Source organism: Podarcis erhardii (genome assembly GCF_964252035.2).
Source record: "Podarcis erhardii genome assembly, chromosome: 3".
In the NCBI taxonomy this organism is placed as follows: Eukaryota; Metazoa; Chordata; class Lepidosauria; order Squamata; family Lacertidae; genus Podarcis; species Podarcis erhardii.
Window position 1 is genome coordinate 66,346,715 of NC_138507.1, and position 17,419 is coordinate 66,364,133.

At 39.8% G+C, this 17,419-nt stretch overlaps 1 protein-coding gene across 1 annotated transcript in view; it reads left to right on the forward strand.

Moving 5' to 3' along the window:
• The window catches only part of UST (uronyl 2-sulfotransferase), a 116,447-nt gene extending 104,015 nt beyond the window's left edge, over positions 1 to 12,432 (forward strand). The window contains exon 7 of the mRNA XM_081855977.1: positions 8,666 to 12,432. Coding sequence (XP_081712103.1) covers positions 8,666 to 8,952 — 287 coding nt within the window. The 3' untranslated portion in view covers positions 8,953 to 12,432. The remainder of the gene's footprint in view (positions 1 to 8,665) is intronic.
• Positions 12,433 to 17,419: the final 4,987 nt, after the last annotated feature.

Genomic DNA, 17,419 nt, shown 5'->3' on the forward strand with positions numbered 1-17,419 from the left:
ACAAAATAAAAGCATGTGATTAATTTGGTGTCCTGCCTTACATCGCCATGGTATTGTGATGCTGAACAAAAAAACTGGCAGAAGGAGCCTTGCCCTGGTGACCTGGAAATTGCAAGCCCTTTATAAAGAGATTTGGGGATTCTGTAGTTTCTGTGTTGAAAATTAACTCCTGCTGCCATGATCGTCTCAAGAGGTTTTTTATGTGTGAAAGAACTGAACAAATGCTGCCTTGTCAGGGGTTTTTTCTACTAATTTATTCATATTATAAACCAGTATTTTATAGAAATATGCCATCTAAATTTTTTGGTTTGATACAGTGGTAATTTTGCTATCTAAAACTTACTTTAAGCTGTAATCTTTCTGTTACAATGCTAATATAAGGTTTCTTTTGAGTTCACTTGGGTTTATCTTCAGGGCCAATATATTTGCCAGCAGCAAAACAAATCCATGTTACTTTATTTTTTTTTTTTTTTATAAAAATTTTTATTGGGTTTTCAGCTTTTTCAGACAAACACACACATATAAAACAAACACAAAACAAAACATCTGTAATTTCATAGTCTTACATTCATTACCTTCTTTCAGTGACTTCCCCACACCCCCCTACCCACCTTCCAATTTCATTAAGTATCTCAGCAAGTTATTTGTTCATTTCTCTTAAATATTGTTCATATCTTTCTTAAAATTTATCATTTTTCCATTTTTACTTATCATATCCCATTATATACATTGAATCCTTTCTCTAAGGTCGGCCTAATTTCTCTCCCACAAATTCCTCGGTCTTTATATTAAACCAAAAATCATATATTGAACCGAAAATCATAATATTTCAGTTCTAGATCCCAGAGTCTTACCACCCTACACTCCCCTCCCTCCCCTACCCCGGTTTTTGCCCCTTCCCATATTTTTAACCCGGATTTCTCACATCGGAGGCCCTTAGGCCCCAATTAGTCTCTTTCCACCAATTTTGTTTATAGTCCTTTTTGTTGGTCTTCTCTTCTCGGAGGAATTCTGTCCCCAGTTCCTCATATTTTCCTCCTTCCAAATCAAACAGAAACAGTTTCTGTCCAGGATCAACAAATCTCCCCTGTTGCAGCTTAAAGAATAAGTCCCCATCAAACTTGTTCATTCTTTTATAGCTCGATATTCCAGTTATTCCAGGGACTTCCATCTTTCTTTGCAGATTTGTAATCCTTTGGTTGTCTTCTTCATTTCTTTTGTTCCCAAAAGTTACAGACTTTTGATTACTCTCTTCCTCCTGAACTCCCTCTTCTCCTTCTTCTTTTTCCCCCAGTTCTAAAGTTATCTCTTCTTCTGCAGCTGCAGGTTCTTTTTCCATCCAGTTAATTCCATCAACAGAGTTGCTTAGTTTAAGATTGAAGGTCATCAATTGTTCACTCATAGCCGAGCTCTGTTCTTGCAGAGCTCCCACCAAAAAAAACATTTTTTTTATCTCTGCCAGTAATTTTCCTTCAGCCGCCATTGCAATGTCTTTAGTTCCCTTCAGGGGGATTTCCATCATGGTTCTTTTCCAACAGTCCGTTACTTTGTTGTTCAAAATTAGTTTGTTTCCAGTGAATTTAATGTAACACTTTTAATCCAAAAATATATTTGTAGCACAGTTCCAGGTTTTAACTATCCGTTTGACAGCTCTTTTGACAGCTGTCAAACTCCTTATTCTTTCTCTCGGGTTCACACACAGGGCGCTGCCCGGGTTCGGGGGGGGGGTCAGCCAGAGAAAACAAAAGAAAAAAACCTCTGAAATTCCCCTCTCTTCACTCCAGCACAATTAACTTTTTAATCCAATTTATGAAAGCTTTTTCTTTAAACACCACAGTTTTTCCGACTTAGTGTTCCTCTCCTTACTTTAAGTCTTTTGGTGGGGGGGGGAGTGTGGACTTCCTTTTTGACACGTCCCCCGATCGTACTCGAATTCAGGAATAAAAACTTTTAGTGCCAAAATTTCCTTCTACTCACGGGTTGCTTTTTTCAGTCCCAATTTCAGGAAGAAAGACGGCGCTCTACGGTCATGGCTCGCGGCTTCGCTCCGCCGAGGTAGCGCTGAACTCTCAGCACCACGCCGCTCCCCAGTCCACTCCGCAGCCTTTAAAAAGGCTCTTCGCGGGTCGGGGAGGGCGCTTGAGGTGCCCACCGAGTTACCAGGTCCGCAAGCTTCCGCGCTTGCGGTTTTTAAGGGTCCCCGTGTCGCCGGCACGGCAAGACCCGTCCTCGACGGAGCCGATTCCCTCCGGGACTCGGAGGGAATCCGCCATTACCCGTTCGCGCTATCCCGGAAGTCCAAATCCATGTTACTTTAAATGATAGCTAATCTAATAATTAATTAATTATACCCTGCCCATCTGGCTGGGCCTCCCCAGCCACTGGGCTGCTTCCAACAAAATATTAAAATACAATAGTGCATCAAACATGTCTCCCTAAACATGGCTGCCTTCAGATGTCTTCTAAAAGTCTGGTAGTTGTTTTTCTCTTTGACATCTGGTGAGAGGGCGTTCCACAAGGCAGGTGCCACTACCGAGAAGGCCCTCTGACTCGTTCCCTGTAATTTGGCTTCTCACAGCAAGGGAACCGCCAGAAGGCCCTCTCGTCGCTGGACCTCAGTGTCCAGGTGGAACGATGGGGGTGCAGACGCTCCTTCAGGTCAGCACCAACACTTTAAATTGTGCCTGGAAACGTACTGGGCGCCAATGTAGATCTTTCAAGACCGGTGTTATGTGGTCTCGGCAGCCGCTCCCAGTCACCAGTCTAGCTGCCGCATTCTGGATTAGTTGTAGTTTCCGGGTCACCTTCAAAGGTAGCCCCACATAGAGCGCATTGCAGTAGTCCAAGCAAGAGATAACCAGAGCATGCACTAAAGTGCTTTTTTAAATGTGAACATGCAGCTGGCTGGTGCAGGCACCTGAAATCACAGCCACGTTGCTCCTACGCTCCTCTTCTTGCTGCTGAGATGTAAGCCATAGTCTGGCTTAGTGCTACATCCAAACCCAGGCTTGTGGGTTTCGTTTTGGCAACCCATTGAGGTTTGTTTTTGTTTTAGGTGGCAGGAGTGGAAGGAGCAAAACACCCATGATTTCAGCAGCATGCACCAGGATGCTGCACATTTGCCTTCACATTCAAACAATAGTTTAGCCTAATTATCATTTACAATAGCATGCAAACCAGGCCACTGTGTTTGCAGATTAGGTATGTAGGAAGCTGCTTTGAGCATTGGTCTTTGTAGCTCAATATTGTCAACAGTTGTTGGCTGTGGCTCAAGGTGTCAGGCATGAGTTTCTTCCAGCCCTACTGAGAGGTGCCAAAGATTGAACCGGGGACCTTCTGCATGCAAAGTACATGCTTTGCCATAAAGTGACAACCCTTACCCATACTGCTTATGTTCAATGGCAAACCATTGAACATAAGCAGTATGGGTAAGGGTTGTCACTTTATGGCAAAGCATGTACTTTGCATTAAGCTTTAAGCTTTAAGCTAATTCCACCTGATAAATTGTCTTTATTTTACTGCTTGATATATTTGTTTCCTGTTTTTATTACATAACTGGAATGCTACTGTATAGATCAGACTTGAGTCCCCAGTTAGATATTGTTGGGACTACAACTCACAGGAGTTGTAGTCCAACAATCAGGAGGTCCATTCTGCAAAATGTAGTGTTGTGGCACCTACCCTTTAGTGTAGTGTGTTCTTGAATGTTAGACAGGTATCATTTCTTGTGTATTTTCGGCACCTGCTTAAAGACCTTCCTCTTTTATCAAGCCTTTTAAGTGGGGATCTTTACCAGTCTGCTTATGTATTTTTAAGATGTTTTTATTGTTTAATCACTTGTTTGCCATCCTGGATGTTTTTGGGAGGAAGGCTGGGATATAAATTAAATAAATTTGTTGTTGTTTAGTCATGTTCGACTCTTCGTGACCCCATGGACCAGAGCACGCCAGGCACTCCTGTCTTCCACTACCTCCCGCAGTTTGGTCAAACTCATGCTGGTAGCTTCGAGAACACTATCCAACCATCTCGTCCTCTGTTGTCCCCTTCTCCTTGTGCCCTCCATCTTTCCCAACATCAGGGTCTTTTCCAGGGAGTCTTCTCTTCTCATGAGGTGGGCAAAGTATTGGAACCTCAGTTTCAGGATCTGTCCTTCCAGTGAGCACTCAGGGCTGATTTCCTTAAGAATGGATAGGTTTGATCTTCTTGCAGTCCATGGGACTCTCAAGAGTCTCCTCCAGCACCATAATTCAAAAGCATCAATTCTTCAGCGATCAGCCTTCTTTATGGTCCAGCTTTCACTTCCAAAAATTTAATAAATACTTGACTCAAATAATCATGTCAGTTTACTCAGCATGGTTAGGTCCCAGAGTTTTCCAAAACACTCCCTTGATTTTGGGATTTGTTTCATCTTCAGGTATTTCACATAGACAATTCTAGCTCACAAAGTCATGTGAAAAAGGAACATTTCTTTAAATCTAAATGAATCGGTATATTATCTTCTTGGGAAATCCAAGGCAATGCAATGCCTTAAAATGTTAGCCAAACTATCAAGCATTGTTTGAAGCAAAGACCGTATTTTAAACATCTATTTTATTCATTATTACACCACAGATTGGAATGGGTTACGGTGAGTTCAGTTTCACATTCAATTATTGGTCAAGGTTGGCAGAGAAGAAGATAAGCTCTAACTAGTGGTGTAATTAGCTACTTAACGGTTGAATGCATAATTAACTTTAGAATTCCCACTTCCATTTGATTTCTGATAAAACAGGCCAGAAAGACAGTTCTTCAAATCCAAAGTAAAACATCAGATTAGGTTAGCCACAACAATGCAAAAGTCTTGGAGCTTTGAAGCAGCCTGAAGGAACACAAGTCACCTGTCTAGATCGAAATTTTCATTCAGTATTTTGTAGCAGAATACTAATTTTGATGTACTAGAAAGGTCAAGGCAATTTCTTTATACTGAATAGATATATCCAGTATTCATTCTGAACAAGCATTGTCAATTAAACTCTTCTTCCATAAAGTTCTTTTGGTGGCATAGAGACGATGGAGTGTGCCTCCAGAGGTGAAGCCAAACTGTTGTGTTAGCAGCACCAAAATGACCTCCCTGGGGCATAAGCCAGGGCAGTGTGTATGGAGATCCTGGGCTGTCCAGACAACAAGACCTCCCCTCGGCCTCACTGATGTGATCCAAAGCAAAGCAGAGCAATACGTTTGGCACCAGCATGGCTGCAGGTGTTGCCAGAAGAAGGCATGTGAGGCACCATCCAACTGTCTTAGGGACTCCATTCTGGATTTGTATAGGGTTTACTCCTTAGTATTTTCTTCTGCTGAAGATCTCTTGCAAGGCAGCTATACAAAAGTTTTTTGTATAATTCTGCTTTTCTGTGAGGCTCAGTGACTAGATTTTCTCTGCCCTCTCAAAACAGGTTTCTTGCAAATTTGCCCATCTTGAGAGTAGAGCATCTATAAACATTGGGAATCCTGTATAAATGTGAGGCTTCTGCAACTTCCCTTTATCTCATAAGTGCTGACTGCACCAATAAATTTATAAGATGAACTATCCTGATGGCAGCACACACCATTGCATGTCTTTGGTATTAAAGTAAATAAAATTGAAGCCCACTGACACTCCAATCTTAAAGCAAAGTCCCTCATGCTGTGGAAAGTTCTACAAAGTTCATTTAGTTAGCTGCATTTTTGACAAAATATATAGCATATAAAACAGCATAACTTTTGGTTTTGCACTTTAGTAACATAGAAAAGGAAGGTTTGTGTTTGGCTTTACATGACAAATGTTTGTCACCATCCTGCTTTATTTATTTTTTCCCACTCTCCTGTTTTTGGCTTGGTTTCCAACAAACAAACAAACAAACAAACAAACAAACTGCTTCAGTTGGTTTTAAGGACCTCCTGATCACTGTACTACAGTATACTTTCCCCTAAGTAATCTCAAAGCCAAAGCAAACACTGTAAAACAAAATCTCCAAAAGTAAATAGTGCAGTTTGTTGCCCTCCATATGGCTCACTGGCTAGAAGGTCATAAAGTGTGGTTCTTCTCTCTTCTCCCACCCCCAGCCCAGCCTTTTTCTAGGGGAACAGCTGGGTTTACACAGCATTTTCCGAGTGTTTGGTCTGGCGCAGAGCCAGCCATGCATAATTTTTCCATTATGTGCATTTGATAGATGAGGAGCAGGGGGTGGTAACTTGGAGGAGCAAATTTGTGAGTTACTTTGGATTTTTATTAAAAGAGTCTTTTAAGAGAATATAAAGTAATGTAAACAAAATAAAAAGGCCACAAGGTATGACTAGATCTCTAATGGCAAGTGAATGTTGCCCACAGTTCAGGGAGTTTTTTCTGAAGGGGGGGTGTAGTTTTGACTTTTTCTTAAAATAAATAAACTATATAGGTTTGCCGAGAGACATATATTGTTTGTTCTCCTGATTCTTCAAGAGAGGATTGGAATTTTTAAAAAATGGTATCAATATTGAGAATGAATTGGAGGAAAATGGGAGGGAGCTAAAATGTCCCTTAATAATTAAAATGGAATGAAACTTTTCATTGGAAAAACTTCATGGAAATGGTCATATAAAGTTCATTTCTCAAATGGCTCCCATGGAAATATTTTAGGGCCCAACTAGCTGATGACATTCATGTGTAGTGAATAATAAATAGGGAGGGGGGTCAAACCAGATCCAGAATGTGGAAGGAGGAAGGACTTTAACCCTTTGCCCTTACCAATCAGAATCAGACCTCATGCCTGCCAATGGAAACTTTCCTCCCATTGCAAGTAGCAGGGGAGCAAAGGAGTTTGGAATTCCGAACAGAATTGCAGTGGGGGCATCGTGTCTCCTCTCTCTTTCCATGCCACACAGGCTATTTCTTTAAAATCTTGCACACAGTGGCAAAAAGCTAGGGCCAAACTAGATAGGGCACAGTGGATCCATGATCAGATCTCTCATTGCCTATCTTTTTGTAAAAAAAACAGTCACTTTGCTGTGCAATTTGGATTGAGCTACAGCTCTGGAGGAAGTAAAGTTTTGCCTTTTCCCTTGTACTTTTCCCCCAGATCACAAACAACCCCACTCTATTGTAAATCCAGGGGTGGGGGCACAGTTTGACTTAAACTGAGGAAACAGTGTGGAGAAAAGCACAACCTTGATCCTCATGCTCTCCTTTCTCTGCGGTGTTACCTTTAAGGAAAGGAAATGTCATTGGCAAATCAGATAACATTTCTCAACTTTGGACCACAAAACATTCAGGTGTTGGACATAGAAATCTATGTGCTAAACACGCATGGTGAAAAGCCCCAATGTGTATGCCAGCTTTGTCCAGTTTGCTGCATTGAAAGGATTTCCCAATCACTTCATACAGGCTTTTTTGCTAAAATTTGCCAGCCTTCAAAGAAAAAGAGTGCATGCTCAAACTATAGAGACTCCCAAGACAATGCCAACAAACCCAGCCATCATCTCCCCCATCTCCCCTCAACTCCCACTATTGGCTGGATCCAGATTAAGTAAGTTGCACCTAGTTCCTATTAATATCAGTTAAGTTATCATTATTAACTTTTCAGATTGATTTCAGTGGGACTCTTCTATCCAGTGATAATCCATGTCACAAAACTGTATACTGCTTTTCCTCAAGAAAGGGGAGTCACACCCGTAGTTCTGTTAAAATGAGCCATTTATTAGTTCAACAAACAAAGCCTAGTGAGAAACCCTGCACACCTGCTACAGTATTTCTGCTCTGCTGCTCTTGGGCCTTTCCCACTCCAATGATTCTTCAAGCCACCATCTTCAATTCATCCTCTCATTGGGTTCAGTACAGTGGTACCTCGGGTTAAGAACTTTGCTTCAGGATGAGAACAGAAATTGTGCTCTGGCGGCGTGGTGGCAGCAGGAGTCCTCATTAACTGAAGTGGTGCTTCGGGTTAAGAACAGTTTCAGGTTAAGAACGGACCTCCGGAACAAATTAAGTACTTAACCCGAGGTACCACTGTACTTGCTTTCTTATATTCAGTAGCCAAAGCCAAAATTTCAGTTTCAGAGCATCCATAGTCTATTGAATACTTAGCTATTTGTTTTGAGAGCCTACATTTATGACCAGGAGAAGGCAACTGGTAGGAAGTTTTGGCAATTCAAAAAAATAATAATGAAAAAAATAAAACGCTTTTACAACTTACTGTATATACTCGTGTATAAGCCGACTTTTTCAGCACATTTTTAATGCTGAAAAGGCCCCCCTTGGCTTATACTCGAGTGAGGGTCCCAGCTGAGCACATTTCCAGTGGCGGCAGAGGAGGAGGAACGAGCAGCCCGAAAGCAGCCCTTTCGGGCTGCTCCTTCCTCCTCCTCCGCTGCCGCCATCAGCCTCTGCCTCTCGGCAGCACCCTAGGTAGGCAGGGGGACTGGAGGGGCTGGGGGGGAGAGAGAAGCCCCCTCTTCCATGTGCACATGCGCGCACGCACACTCCAGCCCACCAGGAGGTTTGTGGTGTGGTGAACCGGCTTATACTCGAGTCAATAAGTTTCCCCAGTTTTCTGTGGTAAAATTAGGTGCCTCGACTTATATTCGGGTCGGCTTATACTCACATATATATACGGGTATTTACATTTCAACAGACTATATTGACCAAATTCTTCTTTATGTAACTCTCTTACAGAACATAGGAAACTCGGCAATCTAACTGTGACAGTGAAAAAGACAGTCCCTTCTCCAGAATCCCTTCAGATCCTGTACCAGCGCATGAGATATGAATATGAGTTTTACTACTACATCAAAGAGCAGTTTCATCTATTAAAGCGCAAGTTTGGACTACGATCTTCAAATAGTAACTCTTCTCCTAGACCAGAATTTGTCATTCCTTCTCCTTTGGAAACTGAAGAGCCAGTAACAGAAGATGAGGAGCAAGATGATGAAAAGTGGTTGGAAGATATCTATAGAAGGTGATGCAAGCATCACCTTCTCTGCTGGCTGAAGCACCCAGATTTTTCATAAATTATTAAGAAAAATTCTTAAGGAAGTGAGTTACTGCACAACAGCATTTAAAAGACATTTCCCCCAGGATGAACTGATTGTGAGACCTCTTTTTGAGAGGGTCTATTTCTTTAAATTTATATTTGTTTCCCTTGGCTCCATAGGATCATAGTAGCTAGGACATACTTTTAAATGTGCCATTTCATTACAAATTACGGTACATTGTCACTGTAAAATATTGCTGTATATGGTACCTATTTGGCAGAGTGATGTAGATCACAGCATAGGTCATCTGCAGTTTTCTCAAAACCTGTTTTTCTTTGTTAGTATTTATACCGAATATTTTACAGTCACATTTGATCACTTGGAATTAAGAGCAGAGTATTGGAGGTTTGTATTATCATCTGAACAGGGAATTCTGTTGTGCTAAAAGAAGAAAGAAATGCATTACCGCTACACTAATTCTGGATACTATTTAGGCTATGTTTTCCCCATGGAAATTAATAAGGGCATTGTTGACAAACCAAGTAGAATTGCAGGGGAAATTAAGCTTATCTTGTTAAATGTATCGGTACATCAGAGTTCAACACCTTTCGAAACTGATGAAAGTTAGGAGAGCAAATGTTTGCAGAATTTGGTGTTTGTTTCACAGAGGAAGCTAGGCTACAGGGAAGGCACTTAACTTTACTCCAGATTTTAGAAGGATAAATCCTTCTTAGTGTATTATTCCCAGTCCTTTTATTACACAGAGACCCTAAAGGAGGGGAACACAAATAGGCATCTTTTCAGAAATGTGGGCTGTTCTAGTTGAAAGAACATTTGTGCTATGTCATAAATGCATGATTCGGTTCCAGCTGAGAGAGATTCTTGCTGAAGTTAGAAGTCTCTGTTCAATGTGCCTCATATCTTCTGGACAGTTGAAAATAAGATAGTACCTAATACATTTGGGGTGTATTCCATGATGCATTTATTGAAGAGATACAGAAGAATGTTTACTGCATTCCCTACAAAGTGTATTCCACTCTAACCCCTGACCCCGTTTCACAGTAACAACTGTCTAGGCATGGGCAGGTTCTCCTTTAACTTAAACCAGGCATGGCCAAACTTGGCCCTCCAGATGTTTTGGGACTACAGTTCCCATCATCCCTGACCACTGGTCCTGTTAGCTAGGGATGATGGGAGTTGTAGTCCCAAACCAGCTGGAGGGCCAAGTTTGGCCATGCCTGACTTAAAGCAAAGGAGCAAGGAATTGCTGTTGTCTTGGTCATACTCAAATGTGTGCTGGCCAGAGTAGTACAGTCAGCATCTCTGATAGGGAGCTGGGATGAAATGGGATGGAACTAGTTTGTTGGTTTACCAGGAGCTCTACTTCTTTTCTAGTGTTTTATCTTTCAAATTCCCTTCTCAGAGCTTGTGAGCATCAACTAATATTGTAAATCACCATTATCTATTGCATTCTGTTGTTTACTATACTACTTCTATCAGGATTTGAACAAACATAATTGTGTTAAGGCTCAATGACAACATGGATGAATTATCTTGTTGCTAGTTATGTCCTAATTTTGTGGTTCCAATGCACTACTCTGAAGGAACACAGTGGGAGCAAGAAATACAGTAAATAATAATTAACCAAGATGCTGCATTGTATATTTTAAGTGGTTTCTATGAAATTACATTTAAAGAGTAACGATTAGTTTACACACTGTGGATTTCTTTTCTTTTTTAAAAAAGCAAATTAATATTCACATATTGGGTTTCTCTTTTATCTTTTTTTAAAAGAAAAGATCAGATTTTATCCGTGTCTCTAGAGTCCTGGGTCACTTAACATGTTCACTTTCTCTGCAATTTCACTGCTGCTTAAATCTATTTTTATCGTTCTATTTAATATTTTTCTTCATGAATACTTTGCAATGTTAAAAAGAACAGGCTGTCGGGTAATTTACTTGCTAGGTTTCAGTGTTGTATATTTTTTGTACAAAGCAACTTGGCCTCTACTCCCAGAAAGGTACTGAATAAATTTATTTGGCACATAAGCTTTTAAGATTCCTAACACAACAGGTCATTTATCTGTCATGAAATAGATTTTATAATTTACTTTAAATGACTTAAAAGCACACTTTAAGTTTGTTAATCGTTTGACTTATTTATTGTGACTTTTCAGCACATTCCAAATTCTAAGTTGCTCAGGAAAGGAGTTCATTTAAATGATTTTATTTTGATGGTTCTTTCTTTTTCTTTTTAGAATGAAATCACTGTTATAAAGCCTTCAGCCCATGACACCCTTTTAGGAAGCACCATACTTGTTTGTTAATCTCCGTGAGAGAGAAAAGGTCAGTTCAGGGCACATGTGAAAAAAACAGAGCATATATGTACATTAGGTTAGTTGTAAATGAAAGCAACCAGTGTTTCAATTAAATTTTCATTAACTTATTCACTGACGTTTTGATATTAAACCATAAGACATCCATCTAAACTTTTTTTTAATTTTAGTCCACTAATATTTCCATTTGGAACCTGTGCTGTTCTTCACAAAACCAGTAATCCTTCTGTGGGTTTTTTTCTGGATGTAAAGGTTAAAGCATTTTCCATTTGAATCGCCCTAGAAAAGATTATTTGATAAAGCACTGTTTATTGGTGAAGGCCACACTTACTTTAAGCAAGCTATTTTGAGATTACTTTGCTACACCTTGAATTACTTTGAGGCACAAGGCCCAAAAGTTAACCTTTTCTAATTATATGAGAAATACAGTGAATATTTGGAACTGCACTGGCAATGTGCTTCATTGCTGTTGTGGAATAATTTTTAATGCATAGTGGTAAGAGCTTTGACCCAAGCATTGCTTTTTACTAGTTAACATAGACATAGGTGTGGTGATATTTGATATCTAGGCTCAATGCTCCCCTTGTCCACAGTTCTCAGGCAACTTGCTAAACTTTAAATAAGTGTGTGCGTCAAACCACAAACACACAAGAAATAACATGCTGTAATGGTGGTAAAATGGCTTTGAATTCCAAAATCACATTAATAAATGGTACATTTTGTGTAATTTATTTATGTTTATTTTGAAGAGATACAATAGCATTGCAGTTTTCCAAAATGCACTCACTTTGTGAACCCATGAATGTCCTTGTTTCTTTTAAAGGTACATCTGAAATACTTTAGTTTATATGAGTATCATGGCTTTTGTGATGAATTACATTAATTTGTGGTAGAATTTAATAACTCAGGCCAGAAATCAAAACTGTACTCTTTAAAGATAAACAGGTTCCAACTGATAAAAGCAGTTAAGACAGGCTTCCAGCATTTTTTAAAGGAGTAATACATATTCCGTTTTGCAACGAGAATTTACATTGAATTTAGGCTTGTACTGTTGCCTATTGCCTACAAAATTACATTTGAAAATAATTAAATGCCATGAAAACTAATAAAGGCCTGTAATATGCAAGGGTGAATGGTGCATTCTCTCCTTCTGTTTGTGTTTGTCTTTCTATAATATGAGGGTTGTATGATCAGTTCTTCAGTCTTTAAATACCCTGCATGGTGATTTAATATGAAAACAGTGGGAGTACACATGACAAGTTTTCTTAGTTTGTGTTTTAATCTGAGTGGCTGATGAATAGTTTTAGAAATTTTATATAGTTAAATAATTCTTTTTAAGTTCAAGTCCTGCTAACATCTCTTAAGTTGGCCTTGTTCCTCACCTACATTCAAAATAACTTTTCAATATTGTACCAGCCTGCACTCAGTGAGGAAATGGTTTTGAAGGTTCACAGGTACAGGCAGATGTTTCTGGTACCTATGGAATTTTTCTCTAGTGACTTCTGCTGGTACATGTGCTATTTCAGCTTCTGGTGATGCAAAATGCCCAGTTTCAGAGCAAATGTAGATTAGGGGCTAAATGTTGATAAGCAACTCAATATTATTATCACTTTTTATCACTTTAAAAAAAAACATGTATCATGTAAAACTATATTGGCAACACCATCAAAGGAGGTAATCCCAATCCCAAAACGCCTTAAATAGTAAAAATGGATCCATTCACTGGAGAATAATTACAGTAATCTGTCTGAAATAAAAATAATGCAAGAATTGCTGGGTATGATTTTTTTTTTATAACTTTGTTTTAATTAAAAATCATGTTCTGGTTATCTCCCGCCTGGACTACTGCAATGCGCTCTACGTGGGGCTACCTTTGAAGGTGACCCGGAAACTACAACTAATACAGAATGCGGCAGCTAGACTGGTGACTGGGAGCGGCCGCCGAGACCATATAACACCGGTCTTGAAAGACCTACATTGGCTCCCAGTACGTTTCCGAGCACAATTCAAAGTGTTGGTGCTGACCTTTAAAGCCCTAAATGGCCTCGGTCCAGTATATCTGAAGGAGCGTCTCCTCCCCCATCGTTCTGCTCGGACACTGAGGTCCAGCTCCGAGGGCCTTCTGGCGGTTCCCTCACTGCGAGAGGCCAAGTTGCAGGGAACCAGGCAGAGGGCGTTCTCGGTGGTGGCGCCCGCCCTGTGGAATGCCCTCCCATCGGATGTCAAGGCGATGGACAACTACCTGACATTCAGAAGACATCTGAAGGCAGCCCTGTTCAGGGAAGTTTTTAATATGTGACATTTTAGTGTATTTTTTATCTCTGTTGGAAGCCGCCCAGAGTGGCTGGGGAAACCCAGCCAGATGGGCGGGGTACAAATAATAAATTATTATATTATTATTATTATATGTTATCTTCTTTCAATTTATTTGTAATGAGCTTTAATTCCCTTCAACATCTGAAGATATCAGATCAATTAATGTCAACATTTGGGCACTCTCAACTAAAAATGTTCCTCCTGAACACAATCTATAATATAAACATGTGCACCTCTATTCATAGAAATTATCACAGCACACTCAAATTCATTCAAAAAACAGCTCCTCTGCTGCATGATATTAGAATTTGTGTATGAATTGTTGATTATAACACATAGCTTAAACCAGCTTACTTAAAAATCTAATACAGACAACTGCATCTTTGTTGAATGTAATTGATTGTTCAAATATGACACAGAGTTTGTGCAGACAAACGAATTCCTGCATCCAGAATGCAAATAAATAATGGGGTACGTCTGTGTTTGCTTTTTATCTGGTTTGAGAATTCTTACATTGCTAGATTGTCACTAGTTGTAGTATTCCCAGTCTTAGTACAGTATAAATTTCTGAAATCAAGTAGACAAGGTCCCTATAGTGCAAGAATTGGGAGATGATATTAGCGGGTGAAAGAGGATATGGAGTAAAGGGAAGCTTCTTGGTGACCCTTGGATATTTCTGCTAATCTTTCCATTGAATGGTTTTCCAAATACCTGAATGTCAGTACAAACAGTATAAAAACAAAAAGTAAATCCCCATATAGCCCTGTGGGACACAGAATAGAACAAACTTGGCAACAAATTCTATGCTCAGCCCAGAAGACGGCACTGCCGTCTTGAAGAGCAATGAGGGAAGTAATAAAGTATGGGTGCCAATCTCCCTTTCGGGCATGGTCTTAAAATTATCTTTATGTATTTGTCCTGAAAACTATGATAGAGCTTATGGTTCCAAAGTCATGTCCCTTGTAGGGATGAAAATTGATTATATATAAAGGAATAACTTGTTAGAAACCTTTTATTTCATTTTTAAAAAACCTGAAAAATATTCCGAATTTTTATTTTATTGGCAAATGAGTGTATATGTGTGGGTGTATGACTGGATTCATGAATCTGAGACAAGCTTGAACTGACTAAAGCCTCAGCAGCAGTAGGCTCTTTATGATAAACCACAGTGGAATTTGGAAACTTTTCAGCAACTTTGACCTTAACTTTGTCTTACAAATATCACAGTGTCAAACAGCATTGCATATGTCTCCTCATCATGGAGGCAGAAGGAATAATTGTCCAGCCAACTCTCTTTTTCCAAAACAATACTCTTCGAGTCAAAGGAAAATAGCTAAGGTCTTTAATTTCCCTAAATAATGTCCAATTTTCCTTCTGAAATGTTTCGTATTAACAGTAAATACACATTTTGCAGCAAATACTTTATAGTAACTTTGGATTGCATTATAATTACATGGAAGTAGATTTCTGTTAAGTTTCGGCAAACTGTATGCAAACTAATAGTGCTCTCTATACCATGCCATAGTGCATGGCATTCACACATCACGGGAAACCATAGTTAATGGTTTACAGTGAATGTGCAAAGTTGGATAGACTTGCGTAACTAGGGATTATGGGTTGTTCGGCATGTGGGCAAGTGCACATCTGCACAGCCCAGCCCTGTGGTGTGAAGCCTGGATTGTGCCCATTATCTCAAATCAGTAGCCAAATATTAAAGACAAAGGGGCTCTTGAGTCTTCGTAGCCACATGGCAGTTTGCAATTCTGTGAGCAATAAAATTCATCCACTGCCATGACTTTAAATCATTTGGGGGGGGGGGGGGAATCTGTAGTCATTATGTTATTTCTTTTTTCCTCCTAAAGATGGGCTCTTCTTTCTCCTGTCATGCACATTCCCACCTTTGGTATACAATCTCAGAATTCAGAGTCTGAATTTTCATTCCATGAAAATGTTGTACAAAAGTTCAAGAGAAGTGTATGTTTATATTACCCCTTGGTGTTCCAACATCCTGTATAGAGGGGAGGCAGGATCATCCCAAATATGGGTCACAGAGGCTTTGATTGTTAAGAGGGGAAGCAATTATTTTCAGCAAGATGGCTAAGGGAACAATTCATCCCTTCTCCCTTTTTATTTTGCCTTTATGTATTCACATACTGTATTTATTTCCAAAAATGGAACTGTTGGAAAATAATGTACTGTCACTGTCAATATAGTACCAAGTTATTTCACAGTCATATACCAAACATATCTTAGAGCTTTTTGTTTAATGTCAGCAGCAGATACTATGAATTCCAGTCTAAGTACATCATTTCAGATCCATGTTGCAGAGCTCTTATCTCTAGAGATTCTGATCAATGTAAACTTTTTTCCAGCCTGAAACACTTGCCCTCTAAAAGATTTCCACAGAGCCTTTCACTGGTAACCACAGAGCGGTCTCCTGTAACCCACCTGCTTTTCCTGCTCTTGATCTCCCCAACCTTTAGTTGTGATCTATGTAGATTGTCTTTCTGGTCAAGAAAACATGACTCTCTGATCTGTACAATGCCTACTACACACAACAATGTTTGTTAATGTAGTGGATACAGAGAGTGGAGGGAAGGATGTGGATGGGAACAGTGCACATAAGGTACATTTGACTGTCAAAAATCAAACAGATGTTGATTTTATTATGAGAATTTCCTTTTTAAAAAATATTAAACTGGTTTTGTGCACACTAGAGGGAGCCCTGATCACAACAATAATTGAAAACATATTTCAGAAATTCTGCAAACAGCACTCTTTATGTCTTCATAAGCATTGATAAATTTTAATTAGGAAATTACTACATTTATTTAATGAGAAAATTGGCTTGCCCCCAAACCTGCTGCTTAATTGTGACATTTGATTTCTTTTCATTTCTACCCCACCTTCCCTGAAGGCTCTAGGCTGGTATAACAAATTAAAACTCCACAGTTGCTTAGGAAAAAACACCCCAGCCACCAAGAGAGAGCTCCTATACATTGTCTTACAGTCCTCGTGCAGAGGATTAAACCTTGGCCATGAATGGGCTCCTACAAGTCATTGCCTCTTGTGTTCTGTACTTTTATGAACACAGTGGCTAGGTGAGGAACCAAGGGCCAAACTAGACTTTTGTTTAATATGGATGTAGCATGTACCTTGTTTTTACTCAGCTAATTACAGGCATGGGAGAGCCCGATTCTGACTGCAAAGGCAACACTGGGAGGAAAGGCTTTTCACTCACCCACCACCATCAGAACAAAGATTGGGGACCCAAGCAGCTAATACCTAATACCTAAACTACGTTCCAACTGTGGCAGGCTAGTGAAGAGATAAGGCTCCTCTACCTGCATGCTGCCTTTGTGGTGAGAATTGGGCTCTCCTAGTTAGCTAAAGAAAAACAAGGGACATAGCTGCCTGCACATCTAATTTGGCCTGAAGGAAGCTTTATTGGCTCAACTTAGTTTGTGATGGGACATAGGAAACAAGGCAGTCTCTATCTCCATTTCTCCTTCTGTGTGTATTTGTAAGTTATAAAGCAAAACAAAAATTCTTATGTTGATCTTCCAGTAGGACAATCAGGGTTTCCGTACCAAATTTGGTCGGGAGTTCAGAAAGCTGATAATGTTCAAGGATGCTTGAAGTGGCTCAACAACTTTCTCCCCTTTCCAAACCATAACTTGTTCTTTCCCTTTTTGTAAGGACAGAAGATAGCAGGAATCATGGTTGCAAGTGATGACTGGTGTTGAGGTTAAATCTGATGAATTGAAGGGCACTGAAGAGAGTAGTTAAGTCAGGGGTCAGCAA